Source organism: Schistocerca serialis, chromosome 2 (genome assembly GCF_023864345.2).
Source record: "Schistocerca serialis cubense isolate TAMUIC-IGC-003099 chromosome 2, iqSchSeri2.2, whole genome shotgun sequence".
Classification (NCBI taxonomy): Eukaryota; Metazoa; Arthropoda; class Insecta; order Orthoptera; family Acrididae; genus Schistocerca; species Schistocerca serialis.
In genome coordinates, this window is record NC_064639.1 from 840,140,340 (window position 1) to 840,167,311 (window position 26,972).

At 42.6% G+C, this 26,972-nt stretch overlaps 1 protein-coding gene across 1 annotated transcript in view; it reads right to left on the minus strand.

Annotated features, from left to right (window-relative positions):
- Window positions 1-505: 505 nt before the first annotated feature.
- Window positions 506-26,972, minus strand: part of LOC126456453 (protein Wnt-8b-like) — a 141,455-nt gene continuing 114,988 nt past the window's right edge. The window contains exon 8 of the mRNA XM_050092202.1: window positions 506-654. Within this exon, the coding sequence (XP_049948159.1) occupies window positions 506-654 (149 nt within the window). The remainder of the gene's footprint in view (window positions 655-26,972) is intronic.

The window sequence follows — 26,972 nt, forward strand, 5'->3', positions numbered from 1 at the left end:
TGCTTATATCCTTTTATTCATCTATCTTTTACCTGATTAAAAATTTTTTTGTCCACAAATATTAACGGGTTATTAAACAAAATTGTGCCGAAGATCGTAATGCACGCCATGCACCAGCAGGCAGGTGGATTGGTTTGGGTAACTGGGTGGTCTGAAATAGACCAGACCAAAAAAATTATTAAAATATGTGAGCGTAGGTTTGGTTAGAACCTCTGAAAAGTGAAAAAATGTCTTTTTCACAAAATGGCGGCTATTTGAAAAAAGTAAGGAAAACCGATTTTGTTTGGTCATTCAAACGTATATTAAAAAGCGATATTTTGAAAACTGCTTAACTTTTACAGGTTCCGACCATAGCCAGTTCAGTTCTCTGCAAAAATAACTAAGTGGCGTCATAATCGGCCGAGTAATTTTTCGGAAATCCAAACACCCATCAAAAAAATTGACTTTTAGAAAATCGCGTTGTAAGTTTTGGGAAGGGTTTTCGTCGGTTTTGTGGGATTTACCATCAGTCTGCGATGCCTTCCTCGATCACCTCTGAGCGTACAAGGTGGTCCGCGTTGCGCCTTCTGGAGAATTCGAACTCCGTGTTGCCAAGCTGAGTGCCCGTGACACTCACTGTCTGTGCGGGTCCCATGAAGCCGTCGTTGAAGATAACTGTAGCCAAATTCCAGAATGAGATTTTTCACTCTGCAGCGGAGTGTGCGCTGATATGAAACTTCCTGGCAGATTAAAACTGTGTGCCCGACCGAGTTTGCAATTTCGGCTACTTCTTTACCGGAACATATGTATTTTGGGAAAGCGTCCAAATCAGCTAATTTATCGACTCGTTAGAGTTTTGAGCGTTCGCGCCAACACGTCATTTCAGTAATTGTCATTCGATAGGTCTCTTACACAGGGCTGCTTGTCTCCGAGTGTCGTCCGGAGGCGCTCGATGATCGCGTATTTCGACCTCATGCAATACTTTTACCCACGTGCTCTCCATAATATAAGGCATCGAAATATGCAATAAGAATCGATTTTTGAAACTTATACACCAGAAAACCTCCTTAAAAGCGTCGGTTCGTGGTCTATCTCTAGCAGTGTGTTGCAGGAGCGTTCCTTTTGACCACCCAGCAATAATAATCACTAGATATGCCTGCACTCTATTTCCCTTTGTACATTTGCTCCATAAGTGAAGTATTCTGCTTAAGGTGCTCGCCATTTTCATCGTCTCATCGCCAGATGATGTCTGCAGGAAATACAGACGTGATTGCAAAAGTGTAATTTCAGTTACGTGCTACACTGCAGTTATCAAACGACTGCAGCACCTTGCAATTTTTTGTTTCTTACAAATCATTCCAAACATCCGTAAAGGATTGTAACTTCGTTTTCCTCTTGCATATTTTCTTAATTCAAAGTGAGCATCTCTAAAAATGTATCTGGTTTGCGAATGGATAAATATGCCTGCTTCCTCTTTTTCGAAACACAGCCTTGGGAACTCTTGCCGTTAAGTTGAAGCAGAGCGATTTACACTCAGAGCTTTTATACAATACTCGTACGTCGTAAGCCTCACTTCTATGTGTAGTGACAGACATGAAATTTGCTTCCCTCCATCTGTGTCGTTCATTTATTTCTTTGCCCACCTTTACTGCGATTATCGTTTCCTTAGACCGGATGTCCTAATCGGACAGCAAACAACAGCACTTTTTGCACTTTTAGTAGCCTTCACAAAAGAAGACGAAGTAAATATTCCAGAATTCGAATCGAGAACAGCTGCCAACATGAGTAACGTAGAAGTAAATATCCTCGGAGTAGTGAAGCAACTTAAATTACTTAATAAAAGCAAGTCTTCTGGTCCAGACTGTATACCAATTAGGTTCCTTTCGGAGTATGCTGATGCATTAGCTCCATACTTAACAATCATTTACAACCGTTCGCTCGACGGAAGATCCGTACCCAAAGACTGGAAAGTTGCACAGGTCACATCAATATTCAATAAAGGTAGTAGGATTGGCTCAAATGGTTCTGAGCACTATGGGACTTAACATCTATGGTCATCAGTCCCCTGGAACTTAGAGCTACTTAAACCTAACTAACCTAAGGACATCACACAACACCCAGTCATCACGACGCAGAGAAAATCCCTGACACCGCCGGGAATCGAACCCGGGAACCCGTGCGTGGGAAGCGAGAACGCTATCGCACGACCACGAGCTGCGGACAAAGATAGTAGGAGTAATCCACTAAATTACAGGTCCATATCGTTAACGTCGATATGCAGCAGGATTTTAGAACATATATTGTGTTCGAACATTATGAATTACCTCGAAGGAAACAGTCTATTGACACACAGTCAACATGGGTTTAGAAAACATCGTTCCTGTGAAACACAACTAGCTCTTTATTCACATGAAGTGCTGATCGATTCCGTATTCCTGGATTTCCGGAAAGCTTTTGACACTGTACCACACAAGCGGCTCGTAGTAAAATTGCGTGCTCAAGGAATATCGTCCTAGTTACGTGACTGGATTTACGATTTCCTGGCAGGGAGGTCACAGTTCATAGTAACTGACGGAAAGTCATCGAGTGAAACAGAAGTGATTTCAGGCATTCCCCAAGGTAGTGTTATAGGTGCTTTTGCTGTTTCTTATCTACATAAACGATTTGGGAGACAATATGAGCAGCCGTCTTCGATTGTTTGCAGATGACGCTGTCGTTTATCGACTAATAAAGTCATCAGAAGATCAAAACAAACTGAAAAACGATTTAGAAAAAATATCTCAATGGTGCGAAAAGTGGCAATTGACCCTAAATAACGAAAAGTGTGAGCTCATCCACATGAGTGCTAAAAGCAACTCTTTAAACTTAGTTTAAACGATAAATCAGTCTAATCCAAAAGCCGTAAATTCAACTAAATACCTGGGTATTACAATTACGAACACCTTAAATTGGAAAGAACACATAGAAAATGTTGTGGGGAAGGCTAACCAAAGGCTGCGTTTTATTGGAAGGACACTTAGAAAATGTAACAGACCTACTAAGGAGACTGCCTACACTACGCTTGTCCGTCCTCTTTTAGAATACTCCTGCGTGGTGTAGGATCCTTACCAGATAGGACTGACGGGGTACATCGAAAAAGTTCAAAGAAAGGCAGCACGTTTTTTATTATTATTTATTATGGGAGAGAGTGTCACAGAAATTATACAGGATTTGGGCTGGAAATCATTAAAAGAAAGCCGTTTTTCGCTGCGACGGAAACTTCTCACGAAATTCCAATCACCAACTTTCTCCTGCGAATGCGAAAATATTTTGTTGACACCGACCTACATAGGGCGGAACGATCACCACGATAAAATAAGGGAAAGCAGAGCTCGTACGGAAAGATATAGGTGTTCATTCTTTCCGCGCGCCACACGAGATTGGAATAATAGAGAATTGTGTAGGTGGCTCGATGAACCCTCTGCCAGGCACTTAAATGTGATTTGCAGAGTATCCTTGTAGATGTAGATGTAGATGTAGCCGTACTGTGGTATTACTTACTTAACCGGTGATCAGGGATCTTGCAGACCATCTGCCGATGTTGCAAACTGCCTCCACCAGATCCCGTCCTGCGTAGCTTACTACCTATTTCCTGTCAAAACTAGCTGTTCCAGGTCTTCCTGAAGCCCACCCTTCTATCTTGTTCGTGCTCCTCCCTGGGGGAGGAGGGACGCTTTCCCTGTGGCCTTCCTACCAGTACTACTGTAGTTTTGAAACAGCATCATCTGTCACCCTCGCAACATGTCCATCCCAATGTAGCCCTTAACCTTCTGTAAAGTGTTAGGCTGGTTCATCACAGCGTATATTTCTTCAGTTTTCAACCTCCTCCATTTTTTTTTCTTCCTTCTCTGGCCCAAAACTCCTTGTAATGATTTTTCGCTCAAAACACCATTAGTTTGCTGTATAAAAGTTTTCTGAGTATCGTACAGCGTCATAATGTAAAAAACTTTATTGGAGAAAGCAACGTTTCGGCGATGATTACAGTAGCCTCCCTTTGGCTCTACTGATGTGCTTTGGCTGTGATGAGTCGCTTATGTTTTGTCATTGACGCTCATTGAGCATGATGTTACGTCATGACTGTGAAAGGTCGTGGTTGTGACTGGTCGCTTGAGGAGGAGTCCAAACAGGCCGTACCAACAACACGTTAGGCCAGCGCTGCCGGCGAGTGAGTGCCGCCGCACGGCCTGTGTCCAGCAAGAGGTAAACAGAAGCCCACGTCTCAACAAACAGTGCAGGAAGCAATAGACAACAGGTCTCCATTCCGTTCCTGTAGAAACCTGTTACAACAAAGTTCCCCTTTTTTCCCCAGAAGTGACCAATCACAAGTTCTACCTTTCAAAATTATGACGTTACATGCTCAGTGAGCGGCAATGACAGAATGTGAAAGACTCCTCGAAGCACATCAGTAGACCCAGATGAAGGTCATTGTAATAGTGGCCGAAACGTAGGTTTCTCTAGTAAAGTTTTTACATTATGCCGTCCAGGGTGGCCGAGCGATTCTAGGCGCTAAAGTCTGGAACCGAGCGACCGCTACGGCCGCAGGTTCGAATCCTGCCTCGGGCATGGATGTGTGTAATGTCCTTAGGTTAGATAGGTTTAAGTAGTTCTACGTTCTAGGGGACTGATGACCTCAGAAGTTAAGTCCCATAGTGCTGAGAGCCATTTGAACTTTTTTTTTTTTTACGTTATGACGCGGTACGATACTCAGAAAACTTTCAAATGTCAACTGACTCTTGCCGCTTAAGTCTACGCAATTACCATTAGTTTTTCTCTTTCGCTTTTGGTGATACTCAGCGTATCTATGCCGTATAATAACAATAGGGCAATTATTGTATTATATACCTTCATTTTAACTTTTGTTGGCATTACCTTTGATTTCATGATTGCTTTTAGGCTTTTATATGTTCTGGAAGCATTAACAGTTTGTTGATTTATTTCGGGCTGGACATTTCTCCTTTGGGTGAAGTATGTTCCGAAATATTTAAAGTTCTCAACTATATTCAACTTTATCTCTCCTACCTATGAGTCGTGCATTGCGGTTCCTCCTTGTGCTTCGTTCCATTACTTCTGTCTTTTCTGCGTTTATTAAGACCACCTTCCTTGCATTACTGTTACGGTTCTCCACTGTTTTTATCATTTCTTCTCTTTACACTAATATGCTACCATCTGCAAATTTACATTGATTTATGCCCCTTCCTGCTCTTTCCATCCCATGTACAACTGTTCCATGGTTCAAAACGGTTCAAATGGCTCTGAGCACTATGGGACTTAACTTCTGAGGTCATCAGTCCCCTAGAACTTAGAACTACTTAAACCTAACTAACCTAAGGACATCACACACAACCATGCCCGAGGCAGGATTCGAACCTGCGACCTTAGCGGTCGTGCGGTTCCAGACTGTAGCGCCTAGAGCCGCTCGGCCAATCCGGCCGGCACTGTTCCAAGGACAAGGTGAAGTAATACAGGGTACAATGAGCAGCCTAATTCTGCCCCCACTCCCTTTGACATTCTTTTCGTCTCTGTTGTACACGCTATTACCAGGTTGACTAATTCTGCAGATGGTCTAAACTCCATACTGATGTTGTATGGATACTAGAGTATGCCTCCGAAAAATCTACGGAAGTGGCAGATACTGGTATGTTAAACTCCCAATACTTTTCCCACACCGGTCTCATAGTAAAAATGTAGTCAACCGTAGATTTCACCGACCTGAAACCTGCTTGGTAGCCGGCCGGAGTGGCCAAGCGCTTCTAGGCGCTACAGTCTGGAACCGCGCGACCGTTACGGTCGTAGGTTAGAATCCTGCCTCGGGCATGGATGTGTGTGATGTCCTTAGGTTGGTTAGGTTTACGTAGTTCTAAGTTCTAGGGGACTGATGACCACAGCAGTTGAGTCCCATAATGCTCAGAGCCTGCTTGGTAATTCCGTACTATTTCCTCGACGTATGGCTTACGATTTTCCAATATTATAAAGGCGAAGACCTCGTAGCTCATAATCAGCAGTGAGATTCCGCTACAGTTATTACAGTCTCTGTTGATTTTCTTCTTGTGATTTGGTATAGTGACAGTTAGCTTCCGTTCTGTTGGTATCTCTTCCTTCTTTCAAATCGCTTTTGATTAGTCTGGTTACTTCTTTAATGAGGTCTTCGCCTCTTCTTCTTGATTATCTCCCAAGTTATTTGGTCTTCTCCTAACGCTTTCTTCTTCTTCAAACTATTTACTGCGTTTGTCACATCCTCTTCAGTAACATCAAATGCTTGATAGTTCTATTCTGTTTGTTGCAACATCTCCTCTGGATTTTTCTGCATTTAAAGACTTGCAAAATATTCTTCCCAACTCTCTAGGATCATTTCTTTGTCAACTATCATCTTCTTATCTTTATCGTTAATGACTAGAGACTCGCCACTTCTTTCATTTCACAGTTGCTTGACATTTTGGAACATTTATCTCCTGTTTTTGTTTTATTTTTTGTTTTTTGACCTACCACCCCAAATTATTCTGTCCTCAGTAATCTTGTTGTCTCTCGTTTCACTTTCGTGTATTCTTCATGACTTTTCATTCTTCATGTTGTTTATCCATATTTCTCTTGTTTTTCTCCTTGCATTTACTCCTTTTACATGTGTTTGATTAAAACAATTTGGTTTGATCTTTCAACTATCGCCTCCTTTGCTCCACCTGTCACCCCTTCCTTTATTCTGGTCCACATTACATGAACATCCACCTCGTCATCATTCTGTACCTTTGGCATAAGTGTCTCAAACTTATTGTTCAAAGTTGGATGTTACTTTCGAGGTATCTCGGTCATTGTTTTTTCCGTAATTGCATTTGTAGTTTTATTTTTCCAAATTGTAGAACGTTATCTGTGTTCCATCTGCTACTCCTGATGACCTTACATCTTCTACGCTCTTTCTATGCTTCATGTCTACCAACAGGTGATCAGTTTGGTTTATAATTTTCCCATCTCGTGATTTCCATGAGTCTTCTTTCTCATGAGAGAACGTTATTAAGCTGATTATTTGCTCTGGCAATCGCAAAATTAATCAGCCTTAACCCACTATCGTTCGAGCTCTAATCTAAGCTTTGTCTTTATGCTCTATTTGACTCAATTCTGTTGGGGCATGTGCATTTGCAAATGTTGTGTCCCCATATATGTGTTTAGTAGTGGACGTGACAATCGTTTATTAACTGCCACAAATCTGTTCACTTGTGTTATAAAATGTCCAGCTATTACAAACATTATTCGTTACTCATGTTTGTCATTTTCTCTACAACCTCCTGGCTGGCCGTTGTGTCCGTGCGGTTCTAGGCGCTTCAGTCTGGAACTGCGTGACCGCTACGGTCGCAGGTTCGAATCCTGTCTCGGGCATGGATGTGTATGACGTCCTTAGGTTAGTTAGGTTTAAGTAGTTCTAAGTTCACGGGGACTGATGACCACAGATGTTAAGCCCCATAGTGCTCAGAGCCATTTGAACCATTTGATTTTTCCACAACCTCCATGAAGTATTATCGAGAACGCCTCTCTTAGTACGCCTTTAGCATTCCACCACACCTTGTAATTCAATCACATCAAGTTTGTGCCTCTCTTTTTCTGACATTGCTCTCTTAGTAGTTCCTGGCCCACGTAAACTTTTAATACTCACTGGTTCAACTCGTATACCAGTTCGTTTAACTACACTTGTCTTATGCAGTGTTGCTCATTTGTATCATTTTTAGTGGTAGTTAAATGTCCCTCACCTGGCTATGTAACAGACGTGCGGTGCATAGTAAAGCTCAATAGCGGGGCTGTCAGTATTAACAGAGTGGCTCCAGGAACACTATTCTGAGTTTAAACACTTCTGCTGGCCACCAAACTCCGGAGACATAAACATTACTGAGCATATCTGGGATGCATTGCAAAGTGCTATTCAGAAGAAATCTCCACCCCTCTACTCTTACGGATTTATGGACAACTCTGCAGGATTCATGTTAACAATTCCCTCCAGCACTACTTCAGACATTAATCGAGTCCACGCCACGTCATGATGCGGCGTTTGCGCTTGCTTGCAGCGGCCCTACACGATATTAGGCAGGTGTACCAGTTTCTTTTGCTTTTCAGTGTACTTTTCGGGAAGTCAAAGGATATATTTTCGGTCTCATAAACGTAACACACCTACTAAGATTGTGGACACTTCCCCATGGATTTCAGAAATTCCGAAGAGAGGTTATCCACCCCTTCTGCCTCATTTGGTGGAAGTGTTCCAGCGCTCTGATAAACTCTCACTCTAATACTGGTCCTTATGTCTTCGATCTCGATTATCATTTATTTTTCTATAACGTCATCATCATACTGTTTCTTCCTCTCGTAGAGGCATTCAGCGTACTCTTCTCACCTATCAGCTCTCTCCTCTCCGTTTATTAGTTCAATTCCCATTCCACCCTTAATCTGAACTCGTTAACTTTAATTTTACTGAAGTCTGATTTTGACTTTTCTATGTGCTTAACCAGTCCTTTTGACGACCATTTCTTTTCCGATTTCTTAACATTTCACCCTGACTTTCTTGTGCTTCCTATTCACTTCATTCTAAGCAATTTGTATTTCTGTATTCCTGTTTTTCTATTAACATTTTTGTACTGCCTTCTTCCGCCGATGAGTTTAAATATTTCTCCTGTTACTGAAGGTTTCTTTAGAGATATCTTCCTTATCCCAATGTTTTTCTGTCCAACATCTGTGACTGCTCTATTTAGAGACGTCCTTTCCTCTTCTGTTAACTGTCTATGGTTGTATTCACTATCTCATTAAGTAGTACTTTAGGGAACTTCTACCCCAAATACCGTTATCCAAGATGGCGGCGATGACATCACCAAAGATGGCTGCGGTGATGTCATCCAAGATGGCAGCTGTGAGGTCATTCAAGATGGCGGATTTTGGCGGGAAGACTGAATTCTGGCGGGAAAGTGCCAAGCCCCCTCTCCCCCAGAAAAAATGGCAGGAAGTTCAAACTCCAACAGGATAATGCACCACGCCACGGTTATCTCTACTAGGCAAAGAAAATCGCAGGAACATAGCTCACTTGGCCTACATCCACTAATATACGTCACCCGACCGCCACTGCCTCCTATGAACTGGCTCCAAGTTTGAATTCCAACACGACAATTCATCACACCCCAGTTATCTCTTCTAAGCAAGAAAATCGCTGGAAGATAGCTCACTAGGGCTGCCTCCACTAACCTAAGTCACCCAACAGCCGCTTCCTCCTACGAACTGGCGCCAAGTTTGAATATTGGTGGTAAACACAGCTCATTTGGGGTTTCGCTGCTAAATAAGAAAAAATGGCGCGAAAGAAAGGGATACTTGTACTAAACTCAGTTGCCCGGTCGCCACATCCTTCTACTAACTGGCGCCAAGTTTGAATTCCAACAGGATAATGAATCACACCGCTGTTATCTCTGCCAAGCTACGAAAGTCGCGGGAAAATAGCTCACTTGGCCTACCTCCACTAACCTAAGTCACCAGACCGCCATCTCTTCCTATGAACTCGCACCAAGTTTGAATTTTGGCAGTAAACATAACTCAATTCGCATACCTCTACTAAGCTAAGATAATGGCGCGAAAGAAAGGACACTTGTACTAACCCCAGTCGTCAGACCGCCACCTTCTCCTAAGTATTCGTGGGAAAAAAGGACTTTGAGATAAGTTTTTATTATTTAACCAATTCCATGCAGGTGTGTTCACCACAAGGTCAGGACTCCAACTGACTTAGTACACATCCCCATCACCAGAGGGCGCTCTCATGACGTCAGATGATGACGCAAGTACCGTAATCCAAGATGGCGACACCCTGTGTATTCACCAAGAACCCCAGACTCCAACTGACTTAGTACACATCACCACTGCCAGAGGGTGCTGTCGTGACATGAGGTGATGACGCAAGTATCATTATTCAAGATGGTGGCATACAATGTGTTCACCACAAGGCCTAGTACATATTGACACCACCAGATTGCGCTACTGTGGACTTGGAATGAATTTTTGCGAATGCAACACACATTTGGACTTGGAAGAAGATAGTTAAAGTCTCCACCTCGATCCTCAACCGACCACCATCTCCCCTTACCAACCCATGTTGGCAGGCTAACATGCACTAACATGACCAACGTGCACAGTGCATATGTAATCCAAGATGGTGGGGGGGGGGGGGGGGGGGGGGGAATGATGGGCAAACGACACGTCTTTATTTTGCAGGCACTTTCACCACCACGAGATCTAGACTCCAACTGACCTAGTGCACAGGACTGCCACCAGATGGTGCTGTCTTCCATCATGAGATGTAAGCCAAGATGGTGGTCTGTAGGGGGAAAATGGCGCGATAATGATTCAGGCTGCACTGGGCTGCTGCGGAGAGTAAGGATGGAGTGCACTCTATTTAGTTTGGAGCATCTTATTTAGGGTTGGAGAATATTTATCACACTGACACAAAACACTCACACTCATGTGCTTGATTCACAATACACAGTCTGCAGACACGCAAACAACTCCTAATTTTATAAAATAATTTCAGTACAGACCTGCAAATTGCTCCTAAATAATGCATCACAGTGATGTGTAGAGATGCTCAATACTCGTAAACTGTCCAAATAGCGCATGGCACAGCATTTAGGGTCGCTCGCAGAATAATTCAATCAATGCGCGCAAGCACGGCCCCCTCCACCTACCCCCCCCCCCCCCCCCCACACACACACTTTGTCAACTAGAGCGCGAAGTTTTGCGGCCGTCAGCTGTCAGACCACGCACAAGCCCACGCTCGGGTCCCACTAGCATGAGGCGGCTACATCTCATTCATACTTGGCACCTGAGAAATTCCTATCTAAATACATATTCACCTAGACACCGCGGCCGACGTGAATGCGTGGGAGCGCAATGCCCCAGGGGGTGTGCGCAGCTGCGAGCCACCACCAAACACAGGTGAAAGTTGCCTGCCTCTATTTACATGTATACAGCCCCGCTCATACTGATGTCACAGAATTCCAACGCCCACTCACACGTGACACCTCCGAGCAGCAGATGTCTTTATCGCTGGTGACAGAATAGCACAAGCTGCTTTCTCCTTAGCAATTCTAATGGACCATGCGTGACGATTGATGGACACTTCGCCGGACTACTTACCATCGCAAGTGCATCTAGCAACGTTCTCAATGTTATACTGAAGCCACATTGGTGCAAGTCGAACTCTAGTAAACTGCATAGTCTCCCAGAAATACTTAACGTGCACTTTTGTAGGAGTTTCCGTGTTGTCTCAGTTTGTATGCACGGAAATTCTTGCCCTAACAGAACCTCTTTACGAAAATAACGCACAATAACTTCGAATGCAGTATTTCTCGCGGACCTAATGTGGTACCCAATCCGTCACGTGCTACCCTTCCTGCTCTCAACATACACAAGTGTTCTCATAGCTATGTAGAGGTTCCTATATCCCAACACAAAGGATGTGAATGGATGGAGTATTATGATTGACTCTTATGGAATTTACTCGCCGAATTACTGGTGTCGCCGATATCCAAGCACCATCCACCTCTTCTTTCTGGGACTTTCAGTGGTAAAATTATTTTACACAGATCGCTAAAGTGCATTGACAGTTAACCTCTTAAACTTGTCTATTGACCATCAAATACTTACCAGGCTCACAAGCATATTGGAAGCCAGGAACATATCCACCAGTGCCACTACAATTAAATATTACCATTTCTGCTACAGTCTGACACTGATCGTTGTACAGTTAATGTCTCCTCTTCTTGACAGCTGTGCTTCTGGGACCAATCTCACTATCTATAGCGCACGTAATTTTTAACATAAAAAATCTCTCGCCATTATTGATGTGCTCATTCTATACGTCCATCACGGTAGGATGCATAGTCATCCTCTCTAGTCATGACACAACATAAACCACACTAACTTTACAATGCAATATATACACATTTTACACCACATAAGCCACAATAACTTTACAATTCAATATATACACGTTTTACACAAACAGTACAGTTACCTTTTATATCTGTACAGCACCCAAAAAAAATTATCATATGCCTACACTCACCCCTACTTTATATCACGATGCTGCTCAGTCCTAGGGAAGCACCATCCAGCTCTTCTTTCTTTCTACAGATGTGACATTCAGCCACAATAAACTATTTTACACTGATTGCCATATTGCACCGACAAATAATCCTTGAAAAGTGCCATACATATCGTTAAATAGATGAAGACACCTACTCATTTACACTCTCATCATACTGGGGCCAGGAGCTTGAATATTAGTGCGTGAAACCGATCTCCAACTCACCAATATACCAATGCGTACTTTGTCGATGTACTAAACATACAATTCCTATCCTATGCCATACAAAATCACCCCTTCTACATCAGACCGCCTCAGTGAATCGAAGTCACTCTCAGAACTGATGTGCAAAATCAGGCTCGTTTCCCCATTGGTACAAACACGCTACTGTTTCTGGTCGGGACCTGCCTGCTTGCTTGCATTTCTACACACATCTCCAGGCTCGGGGATTACAAGAACATTCATATTTCCACATAGTCTGCCATCATATTATATCATTTTCGCGGTTGTTCTCGATATCAAGCACATAGCAGTAGCCTCCCAATCACTCACGCAACATAATGCCCAAGATATAGACTGTGAATTATTTCTCTACAAACCCGAAACTTTTGCTACGTGGAGCCTGCTCTAGACCACTGAGTAACTAGAAACAAACAGATAAAAATGATATTTCCACCCACAAATACCGATCTCGCTGATGTAACATACTCCAAACCATCCCTATAATTTACAAGCCAACTAAGGTCTTTCCCTTGTCTAGAGAACAGGCAATCGTATCTTCCACATGCCAGATGCACACACCATAATCTATCTTCTCTCAACTAAATAAAGGTCTGAAATATGCAGAGGCAGTCAACTGAACAATTTACATGGGAGGGAATAAAGGTCCACCGCAAACACACCTCCATACACAATCTTCTCAAATTTCCACTTGATCACGAAAGCCGCCCATCTTACGATCGCGGTCTCAATTGAACGTCATTTGACTATGAGTGAAGTATAGGAAATACACCATGCTGGCGGCAGTGGCTCTGGAAATATAAATATCACTACCTTTCTTATGACTCAATACACTCTTCCCATTGCTATCACAGTACTCCAAGTCAAATCCATACCCTCCTTACAACTGGACATAGTCATTTCCTTTATACAAACACTTAGTTTATAAACCTGATGTTCAAATGTGAACATATCATGCATTCCCTACTACTACTAAGTATTGTACTTCAATATTGATGATTCACGCTTTCCGCTAATGGCGGGAACCATCTGAATGGAGAGGGCTGTTGCAATGCAGGAATGTAGTCGACTTAACCGTGTAGTCCTCTAGACGACCGAATAACGAACTAATACTTAGTATGTGTTGAACAGCTTTGGTGATCAAGTGGAAATTTGACAAGATTCAATATGGACTTGTGTTTGCACTCGGCCATTATTCGGCTATCATGTAAATTGTTTGGTTGACTGTTTCTTCGCATTTGACTTCTTTATTTAGTTGAGTGGAGATCGATTGTGGTGTGTGCATCTAGCAGGTGGAAGACACATTTGACGTTTCTCTGGATATGAGAAAGACCTTATTTGACTTTGTAATTATAGAGGGTGATTTGGAATGTGCTAAATCACTGACATCTGTATTCGCGAGTGGAAATATCGGTTTCCCCGTAATTGTCTTCGCAGACGTGACAAGTTTCTTAGTCGAATGTGGAAAAATTTTACCGATTTTGCTCATAAAATTTAATCAAACTGGACTTCGTCTATTTTCGTGGAAAGAGGACAATTATTATGGTCAGAAGAGGTGTTGGGTGCCTGTGACAGCTGTACTTCGTAGCCATTAGGGACAGCTGCATCAGTATACTTTTAGATGAACAGGATGCATTTGTGGGGAAAGCGGGGCTTTCGCCTTGGCGCCGCGAGGCATTTCACCGAGGCTTTCAGCTGGGGGCCACACGGGCTGCAAGACTGTTGGCGTAGTAGCTCCATCTCGTAGTTTGTGATTGTATATGGATGAGAACGCAGTCTTTTAGGACGACGATTTCCCCTAGTACTGTGATGCTGTTTTTTTCCATCAGCTGTGATGGCATGTATTGGCTTTGGTTAGGTCGATTTTTTTTAGTAGGCGTGTGTAGTGAACTCTGATGCCAAAAAGGGATGGATGCTGTATGCTTGCAGGTAATATACATGTTTTAGATCTCATCTCTGTCCAGCATCAGGATGTAGTCGGTTGAACGTTTTCCCCCCTAGCTTGTAGGTGTAGGGCAGTGTTTGAGTGTTTCTGTCGCTGGTTTCGAGTGGTATAATTTTTTTTCCCCAAAAGGATAAGATTAGTTGTCAGTTTCTGCGGAGTATTGCCATTCTTGTGCGGTGCTATGCGTGTAGTTATGTAATTACAACTGATCTTTGTGATTAATTACGTAATTAGTATAGATATTTGCGTAAGTTTGATGTGGTACAACGAATTTTTTTTTCCCCCAGCAGGATAACATGAGTTGTATGGTACAGTTAGTTTTTGCGATTTTAAGCCATCCTTGTGCAGCGCTATGCATATAGTTGTGTCATTAGGACCGATCTTTGTGATTAATTATGTAGTTAGGATGGATATTAGCGTCAGTTTCGAGTGGTATTGGGATTTTTTTTACAAGCAAGATAAGGCCAGTTGTATGGTATAATTAGTTTTTGCGATTTTAAGCCATTCTTGTGCAGCCCTATGCATATAGTTGTGAAATTAGGAGCAATGTTAGTGATTAATTATGTAATTAGAATGGATAATTGAGTCAGCTTCCCGAGAAAAATAAATAAAGTACACTAACTTAACCTTCCTCTACCGTATGTGGACAGTTTCCATGTGTTAGGGGGTAGACTTAGGCTTTACATCCAGTAGAATGAGGCTTCGAGTAGCTGATAAGTTGCGTTTTTATCTTGCACTGACTGTTTGTGGATTGAATTATTTTCGAGTATTTAAGCGTTGTGGGCGAGTTTGCGTGCATTATTTCGGTGATCTACAAGTAGTTTGCACATCTGCGTGGTGTGTACTGTAATATTTGAGTAATTTATGAAATGTTTTTGTCTCTGCACATCAAAATAATGCATAATTTAGGAGAAGTGTCCAAGTATGTTAACTGTATATTGTCACAAAGGAGAAGTGTCCAAGTATGTTAATTGTATATTGTCACTCTAAGCATGCCAATGTGTGTGGTTTGCATCAGCAGAATAAATAAATAAACTTGGTGAAATCCATGACTAAATAAACTGTTAAAAAATAAATAAAGTACACTCCTTCCTCTCCCTAACAGCCCAGAACAGGCTGATTCCTTTTTCACATCAATTTTTCGCCCTCCAGACCGCTGGCAGGGTGAATGTTTTGTATCAGCTTGATAAATAAGCTAGGTGACATCCCCACATCCCCCTCTCCCCCCCCCCCCCCGCCCCATGTATGTAGGAAATGTGGTTGGATGATCTTGAAAAGTAGTTGAATTGAAAGCTTAGTGGACCCCTTTTCTTACCTATATGAACACCAACAGCTCAATAAGCACTGATGCCTTAGCCTCTTGTGGTAACATCAAACTAAGTGACGGTTTCTGTAGGTAGATAATAAATTTAAACAAATGATACGCGAATTACATGAGCAACCCATAGTGGGGGCAACACAATACTAACTTACTGCAGGAGTAAGCTCTTAGTGCAAAATTAAGGTCAATTTTCCAAGAGGATGGCGAACACACTTGATGGTGGTATCTCCTCTAATGGTTTAAATAAAGGCTTATGTGTAGAGTTGAATGAGTGCATTTAATACAGCTATTAAAACACGGACCAGCTATATCTCAGCCTCTTGTGGCAGTAAGACGATACTAATACTGTAGGAAGATAATAAATTTAAAGAAATTTAATGAAATTGAAACAAATTTATAGAAATTTAAAGAAATTTTAGCGAATTTAAACAAATTCATAAAAATTATATTCGAATTGAATGAGCCGCTTCTAGTGGGGGCGACGCCACACTAACTCACCTCAGCTGCAGGAGTAAGCTCTTTGAGCAAAATTCATGCCCGTTTTCCAAGATGATGGCGAACACATTTGATGGTAGTACTGCTTGTAATTGTTTAAATAAAGACATATGTACAGTTCCTAGGAGGAGGTGACTTAGGTTAGTGGAGGTAGCCCAAGTGCCTTTTCTTTTCCACCATTTTCTTAAGTTAGTAGAGGTAGCCCAACTGACTGATATTCCCTCCAAAATTCAAACTTCTCGCCAGGGAGGCGTGGCAATTTCTTAGGTTAGTAGAGGTAGCCCAATGAGCTATCTTCTCACCAAAAGCAGCCATCTTGAATAACGTCAGTCGCGTCATCAGCTGACGTAACGGCCTCCATCTAGGATGATAGTACTTGGGGTGACGCCGCCCCGGGGGTGACGCTCTACATTGGGTGACGGCTCTACTTGGGATGACGCTTTTCCTGGAATGATGCCATCTTTGCCCTACTACTTATGCGTTTCCTGGGTTCCAGCTGTTATATCATTGGCGTGATCTTGGCTTAACAACTAACAAACAAACTCTTTGATTAAGGATTGTTTCTTTGTGTTCACTACAAAAACAATAACACGAGTGCGATGGACACTGAAGTATCACGTTACATCAGTGTTGTCACTTTCACACTGGGCAAACCACTACAGCGTCACCTTAAAAACATGTGCATCTGTAGCTTTCAAAGCATCTACTTGTCACATCGTGTCAGTACTCTCACCACAACTGCCCACACAACTACCTCTTATTTCGGTGCGTTCTGCGTTTATCCCCTTGGCGTGAAACAAATTTCAGAATTACGATGTGTCATGTGAGTCAAATTAAGTTCAGTACATATTCTAAGACAAAAAAAAGACGCACCACAACGGAGTTATGCAAATTGGCCACAAACTGATATTCATACAAGTATCGACGAAAATAGAAAACTGTAAGCTTTGGCGGTCGATTGATAAATGTGTGACGCTGCAACACAGTTTCACCGAAGAGCTGGCAAGGATATAAACAGGGGACATCTAGCTCGGTTCAGAGAAGGCGGCGGGAATAATCGACGAATCCCTCGACGTTTGAATAGGAGCCATGTCACTATTCGATGGTGCTGGCAGGAATGGGTGATCCATGGTCGAAGACAGAGCCGAGAAGGAAGCGGTCGACCTAGAGAGACGACAGGACGTGAGGACCGACCAATTGTCAGAGAGGCACTCACAGCCCCAGATTCATCACTATCATCGATCCGGCATGCAACTGGTGCTCCAGTGAGCACAAGGACTCTTAATAGGTAGCTCACAGAAAAGGGGCTGAGCTGACAGCGCCCTCGCACCGTCTCCCAGTGACAACTGTACACTAACAAGGCCGTTTATAATGGTGTCGGGCGTATTAGGCCTTTACTCTCATTAAATAGTAGAAGTGTCTTCACTGATGAGTCCCACTTCGAAATGAGTCCCTATGACCTGCGAAGATAATGAGGAGACGCCCCAGTGGGCAGTGGGACTGTAGCCCGCCATACCAGGAATGATGGTCTGCGCTGCCATTTCTTTCACAGCAGGACCCCTTCGGTAGTCATCTGCGGCACTCTCAGAGCAGAACGGTAGGTCGACAATACAGGGTGATTCAAAAAGAATACCACAACTTTAGGAATTTAAAACTCTGCAACGGCAAAAGGCAGAGCTAAGCACTATCTGTCGGCGAATTAAGGGAGCTATAAAGTTTCATTTAGTTGTACATTTGTTCGCTTGAGGCGCTGTTGACTAGGCGTCAGCGTCAGTTGATGCTAAGATGGCGACCACTCAACAGAAAGCTTTATGTGTTATTGAGTACGGCAGAAGTGAATCGACGACAGTTGTTCAGCGTGCATTTCGAACGAAGTATGGTGTTAAACCTCCTGATAGGTGGTGTATTAAACGTTGGTATAAACAGTTTACAGAGAATGGGTGTTTGTGCAAAGGGAAAAGTTCTGGACGGCCGAGAACGAATGATGAAAATGTAGCACGCATCCAGCAAGCATTTGTTCGCAGCCCAGGAAAATCGACTCGCAGAGCTAGCAGAGAGCTGCAAATTCCACAATCAACTGTATGGAGAGTCCTACGAAAAAGGTTATCGTCTGAACGTCAACTACCCGAGGCGATGGATCGGCCGCCAGGCAGCCCGTGACAGAGCACTTCATCACTGGCCTCCAAGAAGCCCTGATCTTACCCCCTGCGATTTTTTCTTATGGGGGTATGTTAAGGATATGGTGTTTCGGCCACCTCTCCCAGCCACCATTGATGATTTGAAACGAGAAATAACAGCAGCTATCCAAACTGTTACACCTGATATGCTACAGAGAGTGTGGAACGAGTTGGAGTATCGGGTTGATATTGCTCGAGTGTCTGGAGGGGGCCATATTGAACATCTCTGAACTTGTTTTTGAGTGAAAAAAAACCTTTTTAAATACTCTTTGTAATGATGTATAACAGAAGGTTATATTATGTTTCTTTCATTAAATACACATTTTTAAAGTTGTGGTATTCTTTTTGATTCACCCTGTATTCTAGGTCCCATTTTATTGCCCTTCATGGCAAGCCATCCTGAGCGTACATTTCAGCAATAAACTGCCCGCTTGCACACGGCGCGAGTTCCTGTTGCTTCTTTTCGTGCTCACCAAACCCTGTCTTGGGCAGCGAGATCGCCGGATCTTTCCCCAATTGAGAACGTTTGGAGCATTATGGGCAGGGTTTAACATTTTAATGTTCGGATAATAAGTTGCCGTCTCTTTATCTAAGAATAGATGATCAATGCAACTAGCCGCTATCTCTGTGTAATGTCTTGTCCGTATAGACGTGTCTCTGTCGTCTTTAAGATCCCTTCACCTTCACACATAAGTCTATACAGTAAAGTAAGGCCCTTCCAGTTCTTGGCTGATCCGTGATAAGACAGGCGAAAAATTAGACTAATGGAGGATTATTAATATTATCTCTATTTTCATTCGCTCTCTCTCTCTTTCTCTCCTTTATCTATGTGTAGTTTTTAATACAAGATTTCATTACGTGATATAGTGATTAAAAAAATCAGCCAAATAGAATCTTTGGTGGAGTCCTTCGTCTTGGTAATCAGTGGCTGGCTTGCTGTAAGAGATCTTTACATTTATTATTATTGTTAAACACTGCAGTCAGTCGGGAGAATCAATCGTTTGGACAATTTGTTCCTTTTACGAAAGATTGCGAATTCCAGATGTGTACGAAGCCTTTTTGGACGATTTAACACAGACTCAGTGATTGCAGGCTGTCTTCGACACAGCTGAAACTTCCCCACTAATTACAGGGCCAATGTGATCAACAAATGATTAAGAAAAAATTCATTCGTTCATTCACTCCAGCACAAAAAAGTCACAAACCTTATTTATGGAGGAAATCGTGTATTAAATCCATCCCCATTACATGTCCAGATCTCCGGTGATTCCACGCCTTAATTATTTTCCTTTTACAATCTCTTCCTCTTCAAAACAAACCGCTAGCGGCACAAATGTTAATTGGCTCGCTTTTGCGAGAAGAAAAGCAGAATATGTACCTCTCAGAAACACGTCGATCCCTCAACAGATACTCAAGAAGCTGTCCTAGTTACCACTCCAACAACCATGGAGAATGCATATATGCATCTCTGTTATTTCAAAGAATAAATGCACTAGAAAATACTTTGGCGTTGACGAGCTGTCGCCGCATATATTACGAGAAAATCAGATCAGATAACTTTTCCAAAGTGAATGAATGTGGATGGTTTGATTGAAAATGATTAATTGGTGCGTGGTAGAGGGTATTTTCTGTGGGGACATTACAATGCCCCTCGCAGCGAGCGAAGTTTGTGAGCCTAATTTTGATTTACCGAACACACTTCGCGAGCTATCTATTAGTGTGGGTAACCCGGAAGTGATGAGTGTCAGTCCTCCGTATAAGACAGACGAAGAAAAGAAACATTGAAAACAGAAGAAATGAAGAGACAGATACCGCGGCTGTATTGCTTTTACGTGCATCAAGGTGTTATGTCTGCTGTGCACAACCAAGGAAGATGATCTTTCATGAAACTATTATCAGGGTCTACCAATTCAGGAACTTTCTTAAGCAGGGAAACCTTGGAAAACCTCTTAAGCCTAGACCCCCAGCCTACGGTACATAGAAGATAGGCAAGCCTACAGGTGGTTATGATTAAAGTGCAGCCATTCATGGAGGTCCAGTCTGGACTATAACTATCGCATGGCAACAAAACTTGATAGCTATGCCTATGTGCTAATGCAGAACCGACTTAAGCTGTGCAAATCTGGCGCTGTACAGCGGCTTGTCGACGTCTCTGAACAAAATATGGTGGTTAATAACAAAATCAATTTCAGACATTTCTCAAACATTGGAAAATCCAGGATGTAACGTAACAGTATTATGAAAAGAATAGTTGCTACTCACCATATAGCGGAGATGCTGAGTCGCAGATAAGCACAACAAAGAGACTGTCACAAAATAAGCTTTCGGCTAACAAGGCCTTTGTCAAATATAGACGACAGACAGATAGACACACACACACACACACACACACACACACACACACACACACACACACACACACACACACACACAGGCAACTGAAGCCAGACTATCACGAGCACAGCCTCTGGCAGCTGACGCCAGACTACCAAGGTGCGACTCAGCATCTTCGCTATATGGTGAGCAGCAACTATCCTTTCCATAATATTGTTAGGCCTTTCTCACTTGTTTGACCTTTTCTGCCCACGTCCTGTTCCTAATGCATTACATAAAGAAACATATCCACACTTTTTTCTTGCATTCATAGCGCCAGACTTGCACGTGGTGGCCAAAATGTGAACCAATTTTGCACCGTAAGTCGGTTCCACATCAACACATTATAATATCAACCAAGTTTCGCTGCCATGCGATAATTGCAGTCCACTCTGGACCTCTGTGGGTAGCTGACGGTAACCACTCAGTATAAGTAAAAAGATAGATGACTGGGCGAAGAATTTCAAGCAACTTAATGTTCTGGCCGAAGGTGGCTACTATGTTGCACCAGAACCAACTTTTATTACTAAGAATTTAGTTTGTGACGAACAAAGCAGTTTTCATCGGAAACAATCCATTCGGAATAGATCAGTTACTCACAGTCGATCTCCGATTTGTGAAAAGATTTTTTTAAGACCTAAAGACGACAACAGAGTCTGTTGAAACCGGCTGTTTTTAAATAAAGAAACATTTATACAAGCTTGGCATTTGAATGTTTCTTAGGTGAAACTTAGGAAGTGCAATTCGAATGAGATGCAAGTCCTTCTGACACATGGTTTCAGAAAGTTTCTTTAGTGGTGCTTGCAGGATTCTTAGTGAATCCAGGAAGCACAGTGTAACACTCCTGGTAATCCTTTCCAAAAACGAAATATATTTCTGTGTGCTGTCAGGTAGTATGCTAATCTAATTTTTGCCCAGACCGAATTCGGTCAAGGGCTCAAGAAGGAAGTGAGCATCATAACTGTTGGATCTTGCCCACTCGTCGCTTATAGGGTGCCTAAAGGATGCCATGATCTCGGAATGCTACACAACAATTCAAACAAATAACATTAGTAGTATTATTTGTAATAAGCAGATTGACAATACTTAAGTTTCAGATTTACAAGTAGTTGTCGCAAACGAGGGCCGACATGCAATATAATTTAGAGTCCTTGGCTATGTGTAATGTTCCTGGAAGTTGACACACGTCACTAATACTGCTCTGCGAATCCTGTCCACTAATATCCGTATACGGAGCCGATCTGAGCGGCCGAGGCTCGCAGGAGGAGCCCTTATATTCATTTCTAGTAGGGGGCGCTTTTGGCGCGGCTCGGTTCTCAAAAATGGTTCAAATGGCTCTGAGCACTTTGGGACTTAACATCTGAGGTCATCAGTCCCCTAGACTTAGAACTACTTAAACCTAACTAACCTAAGGACATCACACACAGCCATGCCCAAGGCAGGACTCGAACCTGCGACCGTAAGTGTCGCGCGGTTCCAGACTGAAGCGCCCAGAACCGCTCGGTCACTCCGGCCGGCTCTTCATCTTCGTTGCGGCGCTTGTAGTTACGCCAGAACAATACCCACTTGAAGTATACATGAAAATGGGTATGCGTCATGAGAGGTTGTAGTTCAAGTTGCATTAATTGTGTGCAGAACCACAGAATTTGCTGCTTCAAAAGCACTGAAGTGACAGCCCCGCTACTGAGATTACTAAGCACCGCGTCTGTTACGTAGACAGGCAAGGGACATTTCTCTACCGCCATGAACTTCTAGGCATTTGGGACCATCTGATGGGAGCAACAGGCATTCTAGACCAAATTTTTCCCTCGACCTCTGATCTTACCTTGAGCTTGATCCTCCTCTCGCATTCTCCCTTCCGCACTTTCCTTCGCTCCCCCATCCTTCCCTCCCTCTTTCCCTACTCCATTCCACCATTCCTCTCCTCAGTCCTAAGCCATACCCATTACTCTGCCGTCACCTTTCTTAAGCCATGTCTCTGTATTGGAAATAGGCCAACGAAGAGCGCCACAGCCAACACATTAACTTTTGTCTGTAAGTTATCAGCTTTTTCATTTCTAGCTATTACTTGTTAATATGAGAATGGCAAGTTGCAATGTAGTTCAGAGGCCCCATAACTGCCTTGGGTAGATTAGTTGAAAAGTTGGGATAGAACCTACCACCTCCACTAGCACCACGCCTACTAAAATGCTGCGATGATTAAACTGATCTTAGGGACGATAACAGCTTCACGTTACTAGGACGTCGGCGTAATGGGTGCTTATTGACCTAACAGATGGAAGAAAATCTTTTCATCCAGAACTGTGGACGAGAAAACATTCATCTACATCTAGATGACTGGTCCACAGTTCGCACTGAAGACTTTGACGGACGATTCATAGAAATACCTTCAAACTATTTCTTGACCGTTCCACTCTCGAGTAATGCGTTGGAAAAGTGAACAACTTAACCCTTTCGTACAGGCTATTATTTCTCTGATTACGAGGGTCATTTCTAACTGACAGTCAGGAATATATTTTCTCATTTGGGGGAGAAGGGGGGTTCAAATTTCGTGAAACGATCCCGCCGCAACGAAGAATGCCTTTCCTTCAATGATTGTTACCACAACTCGTGTATCACATCCACGGCAATCTCTCGCTTGTATCGCAACAGTGCAAAACGCACTGCCCTTCTTTGAACTTTTAGATGTCCTCCGTCAATACTTTCTGATAGGGATCCCATACCGAGTAGCAGCACTTCAGAAGGAAGCGAACAAGCATAGTGTAAGCAAATTCTCAAGTAGAAATGGTGCATTTTCTAAGTATTCTGTCAACAAAACGTAGTCTTTGGCCAGCTTCCTCCGCACATTTTCTTTGTGGGTATTTAGATGAATCGACAACTTTTAAATTTGTTTGATTTATCCTGTAACCGAAATTCAGCTGATATTTCTAACTTTTTTCGCACCATACAGATTTAGTCCCCCCTCCCTATGAACCGTGGCCTTGCTGTTGGTGGGGAGGCTTGCGTGCCTCAGCGATACAGATAGCCGTACCGTAGGTGGAACCACAACGGAGGGTTATCTGTTGAGAGGCCAGACAAACGTGTGGTTCCTGAAGAGGGGCAACAACCTTCTCAGTAGTTGCAGGGGCACCAGTCTGGATGAATGATTGTTCTGGGCTTCTAACATTAACCAAAACGGTCTTGCTGTGTTGGTACTGCGAACGACTGAAAGCAAGGGGAAACTACAGACGTAATTTTTCCCGAGGGCATGCAGCTTTACTGTATGGTTAAATGATGATGGCGTCCTCTTGGGTAAAAATATTCCGGAGATAAAATAGTCCCCCATTCGGATTTCCGGGCAGGGACTACAGAGGAGGACGTTGTTATCAGGAGAAATAAAACTGGCGTTCTACGGGTCGGAGCGTGGAATGTCAGATCCCTTAATCCGGCAGGTAGGTTAGAAAATTTAAAAAGGGAAATGGATAGGTTAAAGTTAGATATAGTGGGAATTGGTGAAGTTCGGTGGCAGGAAGAACAAGACTTCTGGTCAGGTGAATACAGGGTTATAAATACAAAATCAAATAGGGGTAATGCTGGAGTACGTTTAATAATGAATAAAAAGTAGGAATGCGGGTAAGCTACTACAAACAGCATAGCGAACGCATTATTGTGGCCAAGATAGATAAGAAGCCCACGCCTACCACAGTAGTACAAGTTTATATACCAACTAGCTACGCAGATGACGAAGAGATTGATGAAATGTATGATGAGATAAAAGAAATTATTCAGATAGTGAAGGGAGACGAAAATTTTTTAGTCATGGGTGACTGGAATTCGATAGTAGGAAAAGGAAGAGAAGGAAACGTAGTAGGTGAATATGGAATGGGGGTAACGAATGAAGGAGGGAGCCGCCTGGTAGAATTTTGCACAGATCATAATTTAATCATATGTAACACTTGGTTCAAGAGTCATGAAAGAAGGTTGTATACATGGAAGAGGCCTGGAGATACTAGAAGGTTTCAGATAGATTATATAATGGTAAGGCAGAGATATAGGGCCCAGGTTGTAAATTGTAGGACATTTCCAGGGGCAGATGTGGACTCTGACCAAAATCTATTGGTTATGAACTGCAGATTAAAACTGAAGAAACTACAAAAAGGTGGGAATTTGAGGAGATGGGACCTGGATAAACTGAAAGAACCAGAGGTTGTAGAGAGCTTCAGGGTGAGCATTAGGGAACAATTGACAATAATGGGGGAAAGAAATACAGTAGAAGAAGAATGGGTAGCTTTGAGAGATGAAATAGTGAAGGTAGCAGGGGATAAAGTAGGTAAAAAGACGAGGGCTAGTAGAAATCCTTGGGTAACAGAAGAGATATTGAATTTAACTGATGAAAGGTGAAAATACAAAAATGCAGTAAATGAAGCAGGCAAAAAGGAATACAAACGTCTCAAAAATGAGATCGACAGGAAGTGCAAAATGGCTAAGCAGGGATGGCTAGAGGACAAATGTAAGGATGTAGGGGCAAGATAGATACTGCCTACAGGAAAATTAAAGAGACCTTTGGAGAAAAGAGAACCACTTGCATGAACATCAAGAGCTCAGATGGAAACCCAGTTCTAAGCAAAGAAGGGAAACCAGAAAGGTGGAAGGAGTTTATAGAGGGCCTATTCAAGGGCGATGTTCTTGAGGACAATATTATGGAAATGGAAGAGGAGGCAGATGAAGATGAAATGGGAGATATGACACTGCGTGAAGAGTTTGACAGAGCACTGAAAGAAACAAGGCCCCGGGAGTAGAACACATTCCATTAGAACTACTGACAGCCTTGGGAGAGCCAGTCCTGACAAAACTCTACTATTGGTGAGCAAGATGTATGAGACAGGCGAAATACCCTCAGACTTCAGAAGAATATAAAAATTCCAATCCCAAAGAAAGCAGGTGGTGACAGATGTGAAAATTACCGAACTATCAGTTTAATAAGCCATGGCTGCAAAATACTAACACGAATTCTTTACAGACGAATGGAAAAACTGGTAGAAACTGACCTTGGGGTAGATTAGTTTGGATTCCGTAGAAATATTGGAACACGTGAGGCAATACTGACTCTACGACTTATCTTAGAAAATAGATTAAGGAAAGGCAAACCTACGTTTTTAGCATTTGTAGCCTTAGAGAAAGCTTTTGACAATGTTGACTGGAATACTCTCTTTGAAATTCTGAAGGTGGCAGGGGTAAAATACAGGGAGCGAAAGGCTATTTACAAATTGTACAGAAACCAGATGGCAGTTATAAGAGTCGAGGGACATGAAAGGGAAGCAGTGATTGGGAAGGGAGTGAGACAGGGTTGTAGCCTATCCCCGATGTTATTCAGTCTGTATATTGAGCAAGCAGTAAAGGAAACAAAAGAAAAATTCGGAGTAGGAATTAAAATTCATGGAGAAGAAATAAAAACTTTGAGGTTCGCCGATAACATTGTAATTCTGTTAGAGACAGCAAAGGACCTGGAAGAGCAGCTGAACGGAATGGACAGTGTCTTGAAAGGAGGATATAAGATGAACATCAACAAAAGCAAAACGAGGATAATGGAATGTAGTTGACTTAAATTGGGTGATGCTGAGGGAATTAGATTAGGAAATGAAACGCGTAATGTAGAAAATGAGTTTTCTATTTGGGGAGCAATAACTGATGATGGTCGAAGTAGAGAGGATATAAAATGTAGACTGGCAATGGCAAGGAATGCGTTTGTGAAGAAAAGAAATTTGTTAATATCGAGTATTGATTTAAGTGTCAGGAAGTCTTTTCTGAAAGTATTAGTATGGCGTGTAGCCATGTATGGAAGTGAAACGTGGACGATAAATAGTTTAGATTAGAAGAAAATAGAAGCTTTCGAAATGTGGTGCCACAGAAAAATGCTGAAGATTGGATGGGTAGATTACATAACTAATTAGGAGGTATTGAATAGAATTGGGGAGAAGAGGAGTTTGTGGCACAACTTGACTAGAAGAAGGGATCGCTTGGTAGGACATATTCTGAGGCATTAAGGAATCACCAATTTAGTATTGGAGGGCAGCGTGGAGGGTAAAAATCGTAGGAGACCAAGAGATGAAAACACTAAAGAGATTCAGAAGGATGTAGGTTGCAGTAGGTACTGGGAGATGAAGAAGCTTGCACAGGATAGAGTAGTACGGAGTGCTGCATCAAACCAGTCTCTGCTCTGAAGACCACAACAACAACAACAACAACAACAGATTTACATTAACTTCCCTCTAAACACGTTCGTTGTGGAGCAGTAGTCCTTTGAAACCCTTTATACGTTATACTGTAGTG